The following is an 8,353-nucleotide window of genomic DNA, read 5'->3' on the forward strand; positions in this document are numbered from 1 at the left end:
TTTGTTAAATATAAAGTCTGTGGTTTTAACGTTAATTTTATTAAGTACTTTTAATTATAAAATTGTGCCAATTATAACTTTTTAGGGCCATATAAATACAGTGGTAATTTGTGTTATACAAACTATACCCATACAATAAGCATATCTTTGTGGTGGATGATGATTATCAACATTAATAGTTAGATATTGTTATAACAATTTAGATATAGAATAATCATTAGAAATAATATAGTAATATTAGGAAAATCAAAACATTTTATCCATAATATTATAATATTCAATATAATATACCTAGTTCTAAAAAAGCTCGAACAGGGAAATAATCTGAGTAATTATGTTGTAATACTGAGGTCACTGCAATAACCTTTGTAATTTTTAAAGCAAATTTAAGAGTAATAAGACGCATAAATATATCTCGTTTGAGTCAAGTTTCAGAAAAATAAAATATATCGTCACACAAAGCAGGATTTGTAAGTGTGTTTTTTTTTTATCAATATACGTATTTTCATGAATTAAATGAATTCATACATGGAATTTTTATTTTACTATTTTGAAAATATATTTTAAAAGTTTCATGTAATGTCACTTATCTACTTGACTTCTATTAAATCTACCAGCATTTGTTATTTGAATCATAATTGTATTTTATAATTTCAAATAAGGCCTAATAAACTAAAATGCCTCTTTTTAGTTAACTTGGGTTTTAGGAAAAAGGTCAAAGCAAATATTTATTAATTATTTTACAGAATTACTGGCCCTTATTTTAGCATGGAAATTAATATTACAACGTATGGTATACGTTACAAATATTTATAAGTTATATAAATCAATTAAATGTTCTATAATGTGTTAAAGTTATATAAATTGACACACTATAAGTTGTCTTCCTTATGAGAGGCCATTCGTTTTAATTATATACAAACATTTTACTAGTACAGTTTTAATGTTTTATTGCTTCATCTATTAGTGAAAATCAAACAGATTCAGTCCTATATAATGAAACAAATATTATAGGATTATTATGCATTTTCAAAAAAATTAAATATTAGGCAATTGGTAGGTATATTGGTTAATAATAATGATATATCCTACTTAATTATTGTGCTAAATTAAATAATTTTTTAGTTTATTTACAATGGGTATAGGTAAAATGGTAGAAATACAACAAATCTGTGTAATTATTAATTTTGTAAAATATATCTTATATTGTTTATTTGAACATGTGTTTTAATGACGTAAATTACGATTAATTCAAACAAACAAAGAATACAGTAATTATTATAAAATGTTCAATTTCATGAGATTACATTATATACAATAAATTGAGTGTTTAAACTGATTTTTTTTTACTTTATATAATTAATGAAACAAATCAACAACAGAAATAAAAATAAAATAATGAATAATTATTTGTGTGTATCAGTTGCTAAAGCATTTTATGTGTACAAAATATATTGTACTGCAGTATTGTGAAATTGTAATGTATTTTAGAATGATATTATTTTCATATATATGTATAGTTAGTATACTAGAATTTGTCGTCACCGTAGTAAGTTGTTCAATTTAAATTATATACATGTAAATTATATTTGTATGAACTAATCAATTTATCTTTAAAACGGTATCCAATAAAGTATTGAAAAACTATAAGATAATGGAATATGATATGTACATGAATTTATTCACTTAAGTTAAATTTCAATGGAATGAAAATAGTATACCTAAAATAATATAAATAATTGTACCTGATAGTTTATATTTAAAAAATCATACTAAAAATTGTTTAGAATTTTATATAAATTTAAAAAAAAATTAAACACAACTAGAAATGTTATTCATCTATTAACTATTTTCGTATTTTTTTTAAACAACCTAACTAAATTTTCTCTGCCTAATAATAAAGAAATTTTCGACACTATAGAATAAAATATTTATGACAAAATAATGACTATATCAATAAAAGTTTATTTAATAATAATGATAATATTATCAACATAAATAGAGCATAAATATGCAAAATATAAAGTAAAAATATACAAATTGGTATTATACACAATAAAATAAATTATTTTAATTCTAGAAAATATTTCTTAAAAATAATAATCAGACACACAATTTTTAAATTGATTACAGCAAGCAGATACAAGACCAATATTAAATAATAATGAATTATCGTTGTCCCTTTCAAATGAGCAAGTTACCGAATATAATTATGAAAGAACTATTCAATCAGCTGCAACTAAAAATAATCAAGATCATTCCATTACAACAAATATAAATACTGAGTTCGTACAAAACATACATTCAAGCAACGAACTGGATCTAAATGTTGCAGATTCTTCTGATTTAAATTCTGCATTAAATATGGATAGAGTGTCAGAAATGAATATGTTAAATAATAACGAAGCCTCAATTAATAATGATTACAGGGCGCAGATGAGTACTCTTGAAATCTCAAATACAGAAGTAAAAACAGAAGGAGATACTGGTTTCATGAGTCCAAATGGAGTGAAAGATTCTCCAAATTATAATAATCCAAATGGAGACTTAACATATAAGCAGGATAGACACATTTATGATTCTAACGGAAACAAGATAAGTGATACTAGTATTATGAATAATTACCAATCACCAAGCGGATATTACGGATACAGTTCCCAAAATATAGCTGATGTAAAAGGGGGAACTCCAACTACAGCAACATCATCACCTGGCTCAAATGGTTCTCCATCAAGTGCGACTCCTACTTCCCCCAGCGGAAATTTAAATACTGCTCCCGATAGTAAACAAAAACCAGCAGCTCCATCAACCACAACGCCGACCTCAAATTCGAATGGTTCTCCGTCCAGTTCTTCTCCAAAGTCTCCGACTGGTGATTCAACAGGCAAACCAAATGGACAAGATTATGATTATAATGGAAACAAGATAAGTGATACTAGTATTATGAATAATTACCAATCATCAAGCGGATATTACGGATACATTTCCCAAAATAGAGCTGATGTAAATGGAGGAACTCCAACTACAGCAACATCATCACCTGGCTCAAATGGTTCTCCATCAAATGCGACTCCTACTTCCCCCAGCGGAAATTTAAATAGTGCTCCCGATAGTAAACAAAAACCAGCAGCTCCATCAACCACAACGCCGACCTCAAATTCGAATGGTTCTCCGTCTAGTTCTTCTCCAAAGTCTCCGACTGGTGATTCAACAGGCAAACCAAATGGACAAGATTATGATTATAATGGAAACAAGATAAGTGATACTAGTATTATGAATAACTACCAATCATCAAGCGGATATTACGGATACATTTCCCAAAATAGAGCTGATGTAAATGGAGGAACTCCAACTACAGCAACATCATCACCTGGCTCAAATGGTTCTCCATCAAGTGCGACTCCTACTTCCCCCAGTGGAAATTTAAATAGTGCTCCCGATAGTAAACAAAAACCAGCAGCTCCATCAACCACAACGCCGACCTCAAATTCGAATGGTTTTCCGTCTAGTTCTTCTCCAAAGTCTCCGACTGGTGATTCAACAGGCAAACCAAATGGACAAGATTATGATTATAATGGAAACAAGATAAGTGATACTAGTATTATGAATAATTACCAATCATCAAGCGGATATTACGGATACATTTCCCAAAATAGAGCTGATGTAAATGGAGGAACTCCAACTACAGCAACATCATCACCTGGCTCAAATGGTTCTCCATCAAGTGCGACTCCTACTTCCCCCAGCGGAAATTTAAATAGTGCTCCCGATAGTAAACAAAAACCAGCAGCTCCATCAACCACAACGCCGACCTCAAATTCGAATGGTTCTCCGTCTAGTTCTTCTCCAAAGTCTCCGACTGGTGATTCAACAGGCAAACCAAATGGACAAGATTATGATTATAATGGAAACAAGATAAGTGATACTAGTATTATGAATAATTACCAATCATCAAGCGGAAATTACGGATACATTTCCCAAAATAGAGCTGATGTAAATGGAGGAACTCCAACTACAGCAACATCATCACCTGGCTCAAATGGTTCTCCATCAAGTGCGACTCCTACTTCCCCCAGCGGAAATTTAAATACTGCTCCCGATAGTAAACAAAAACCAGCAGCTCCATCAACCACAACGCCGACCTCAAATTCGAATGGTTCTCCGTCTAGTTCTTCTCCAAAGTCTCCGACCGGAGATTCAACAAGCAAACCAAATGGACAAGATTATGATTCTAATGGAAACAAGATAAGTGATACTAGTATTATGAATAATTACCAATCATCAAGCGGATATTACGGATACAGTTCCCAAAATAGAGCTGATGTAAATGGAGGAACTCCAACTACAGCAACATCATCACCTGGCTCAAATGGTTCTCCATCAAGTGCGACTCCTACTTCCCCCAGCGGAAATTTAAATACTGCTCCCGATAGTAAACAAAAACCAGCAGCTCCATCAACCACAACGCCGACCTCAAATTCGAATGGTTCTCCGTCTAGTTCTTCTCCAAAGTCTCCGACTGGTGATTCAACAGGCAAACCAAATGGACAAGATTATGATTATAATGGAAACAAGATAAGTGATACTAGTATTATGAATAATTACCAATCATCAAGCGGATATTACGGATACATTTCCCAAAATAGAGCTGATGTAAATGGAGGAACTCCAACTACAGCAACATCATCACCTGGCTCAAATGGTTCTCCATCAAGTGCGACTCCTACTTCCCCCAGCGGAAATTTAAATAGTGCTCCCGATAGTAAACAAAAACCAGCAGCTCCATCAACCACAACGCCGACCTCAAATTCGAATGGTTCTCCGTCTAGTTCTTCTCCAAAGTCTCCGACCGGAGATTCAACAAGCAAACCAAATGGACAAGATTATGATTCTAATGGAAACAAGATAAGTGATACTAGTATTATGAATAATTACCAATCATCAAGCGGATATTACGGATACAGTTCCCAAAATAGAGCTGATGTAAATGGAGGAACTCCAACTACAGCAACATCATCACCTGGCTCAAATGGTTCTCCATCAAGTGCGACTCCTACTTCCCCCAGCGGAAATTTAAATACTGCTCCCGATAGTAAACAAAAACCAGCAGCTCCATCAACCACAACGCCGACCTCAAATTCAAATGGTTCTCCGTCTAGTTCTTCTCCAAAGTCTCCGACCGGAGATTCAACAAGCAAACCAAATGGACAAGATTATGATTCTAATGGAAACAAGTTAAGTGATAACAGTTTTATGAACAGTTATCAAACATCAAATTATTACGGATCTATTCAAAATACAGCAGATCAAGATACCAGTTATAATTATCCACCAGAAATGAGTGAATATTTAAATAATCTACTATTACAAAATTCAGTCTCATCTTTCAATTTACAAAATACTGCTACACCAGATCAGTTTGGTATCATTCCTAGTAGTTCACTAATTATGCCAAATGGAAATTCAAAAGGTTCATTGAATAGCGGAGGTACAGGATTGAATACTCCAACAGATATGAATGGCTCACCAAATACAGTAGATCAGACTCTAACTGCGGTAAGTTCTTTTGCTTTAACTAGAGATGCTTTATTTACTTCATCTAATTTTCCACAGACTGAATATTCAAGTTTGGGTTCAGAAACGTATGGATCCTCGAATTTTGATATTGATTATGATTTGCGTAATATGGATGCAGTTGAGGTTTCTAACGATGGTCAATTAAACATGGATGTTAGGTATATTTCTGATAATTATGATGATGTAAATAATGGTGGATATAATATGCCTCTTTTAAACGAAAATGGGGATATTTATAATAACTATTTGTATGCGGATAATTCTGTTAAGACTGTACGGAGTTTAAATAGTAATTTCGACACCCAAAATGATAATAATTATGTTGATGGTTATATTGGAAATGTCCCGTTTGATGATGGTAATATGCAAGAACCTTCCTATGAACCATATGCATCTAATTTGAATGCTAGGTATGAAAGTAGTCAACTGAAGTATGGATTAAATCAGAATCCCCCACCTTTCAGAGGCTATCCATACATGGGAAATGATATTGCACCCTTTGACACCAATATTTACCCTGATACCAGTCCTCAAATGTCTGTTATGAATTCTGACCTTTATAACTATAACAACATAGATGGCATTGAATATGATCAAACTAAAATTGGAATAGATGAATCCAGTCCTGAAAATATTCAATTAAGTATGAGTGATTTGAATACATTTTCAAGTACCCAAATGTCACAAGCAACTGACAGTTTTATAGATACAGATTTGCCATCTGATCGTCTGATATATGACTTTGTTGATGCCGATAATAGAGATTTAGTGACCATTGATTCAAATTACATAGGTCAAGTAAATGAAAACAATATGTATAATGGTCAAGGTTTAAATGGTTATAATAATATGCAATCAATAAATGTTCCAGAATACAACCAATTTAATGGTGATTATACTTCAACTTATTTAAGTAATTTAGGTACTTTTGAAACCAGTTCTTCAAACACAGGAACCGATGCTGCTGTAGATGGTCCCGAAGGACCATACCTAACACCACAGCTATTGAATTCTAAGTATGATTTACCTCATAGTAGTGATTTAAATAAACTAAGTTCTGATTCAAATAGTTTGATAATTGATAATGTTCAATTTAATGGATACTTGTATGGTAAAACTGATACCGAAAATGTTAATACTCAAGTAGAAGGTTCTGCTGCAATTAATTCTATTGGTTCTCCAATGAAAGCTGTAGATAATCGTTTTAAGTCTATTCAAACTACAGTTTTAAGCAAAAATAATGAATTAGACGCTGTTCAAAATGTGTATGGTGCTAATGGACAGGTTATTGGAAGAATCTATAAGCCTTCTGGTATTGTTAAAACTAAAAATCGAAATAAATATAGTGGAAGTAGTAGTTACAGCAGTCCCAATGATAGTGAGTTTTCTGATGATATGCATGCGATTGGACACGACATTAAACGAGCTGCTCGTGATGCAATAGGTAATGTACATGATAATATAAAGGATGCCTATGACACTACGAAAGCTGTTGGAAAAGCCGTTGGAAATATTGCAGGAAACGCTGCCAGTAAAGTTGCAGATGGTGTTAGTGAAGCTGCTGATGATGTTGAAGAAACTGCCAAAACTGCATATCAAGGTACAAAGGATGCTGCAAAAAGCGTAGGAAATGCTGTTGGTGAAGCTGCTAATGATGTTGGAGAAACTGCCAAAACTGCATATCAAGATTCAAAGGATGTTGTGAACGCCATAGAAAATGCTGTTAGTGATGCTTCAGATGATGTAGAAGAAACAACTTAAAATTTTTAACAAAATTAGGGAGATGAAGCAAACGAGGTAAAACTTGCTGCTGAAAACACCGGAGATGGTATTATTGATAACTTATAAAAAAAAAAATGTTTTGATAATGATTTAATTATACGGTCTTAACTGATTTTAAAATATGTTAATCGTTGTACAATAGATAAATATATATTTAATTTGGTTATAAAATAATATATTCATGCATTTTTATATAGGTATAAACTATAGAAGATGTCATAGTAGGTAGGTACTCTAAGTGAAAATGTTTTAATTGTAAATCACACAATAATATGATTATGTTAGTGTTAAGTTCATTATTTTTATAAAATACTAGCTGATCCGGTGCACTTGGTTGCCCATTAAAAATGCCAACTCTATATGAATAATATGTTTTATCTTCTTATCTTATCTTAACATATTATAAAACAAAGCCCCTTTTTCTGTCTGTATGCTAAGATCTTTGAAAATATGCAACGCATTTTGATGTGGTTTTTTAATTCATAGAATGATTCGAGAGGAAGGTTTATATGTATATAACATGCATAATATAGAAGATAAACACCCCCAGGAGGTGGTCAAACAGGAATTTTGATATTTACGATAGACATTTTTGTTTATTAATGGTTGCTGTGGACACACTCAAATAGAAAATATTCAAATTAAAAAAAAATAATAATAAATCTTAACAAAATCTGTCTATATGCTTAGATCTTTGAAACTACGCAACGAATTTGAACGCAGTATTTTTTAATTGATAGAGTGATTCAAGAGGAAGGTTTATATATATATATATAACATGCGTAATATAGTTTCTACACTGCCCTTTTTTTGTATGTACGAGCATATTTCTAAAAGAACTCTACTTATTTTAATACGGTTTTCACTAATGCATCGTTCGAGTCACGGGGAAGATTTCAATGTATAAAAATTTTTCTTGGTGAAATTAATTGGGTGGCCGAAAATAATAGCAATCTATGTCTATATAATATAAAATACATGTTTGTCTGTATGC

The 8,353-nt window shown here is 31.9% G+C and overlaps 1 protein-coding gene across 1 annotated transcript; it reads left to right on the forward strand.

The window, feature by feature from the left end:
- The first annotated feature begins 1,379 nt into the window (after nucleotides 1–1,379).
- On the forward strand, nucleotides 1,380–7,487 carry LOC100571324 (flocculation protein FLO11). The gene is made up of 3 exons (XM_029490859.1): nucleotides 1,380–1,549; nucleotides 2,134–5,556; nucleotides 5,614–7,487. Exons 1-3 carry the CDS (start codon nucleotides 1,439–1,441, stop codon nucleotides 7,336–7,338), a joined length of 5,259 nt encoding a protein of 1,752 aa, XP_029346719.1. The 5' UTR covers nucleotides 1,380–1,438; the 3' UTR covers nucleotides 7,339–7,487.
- The last annotated feature ends 866 nt before the right edge of the window (nucleotides 7,488–8,353 follow it).

This window comes from Acyrthosiphon pisum, chromosome A2, assembly GCF_005508785.2.
Source record: "Acyrthosiphon pisum isolate AL4f chromosome A2, pea_aphid_22Mar2018_4r6ur, whole genome shotgun sequence".
Classification (NCBI taxonomy): Eukaryota; Metazoa; Arthropoda; class Insecta; order Hemiptera; family Aphididae; genus Acyrthosiphon; species Acyrthosiphon pisum.

Coding starts and splice junctions, on each gene's coding strand:
- LOC100571324 (XM_029490859.1), top strand. CDS start 1,439: ATGTGTACAAAATATATTGTACTGCAGTATTGTGAAATTGTAATGTAT. Junction 1,550..2,133: donor TAGAATTTGTCGTCACCGTA/GTAAGTTGTTCA, acceptor AATTGATTACAG/CAAGCAGATACAAGACCAAT. Junction 5,557..5,613: donor TAGATCAGACTCTAACTGCG/GTAAGTTCTTTT, acceptor AATTTTCCACAG/ACTGAATATTCAAGTTTGGG.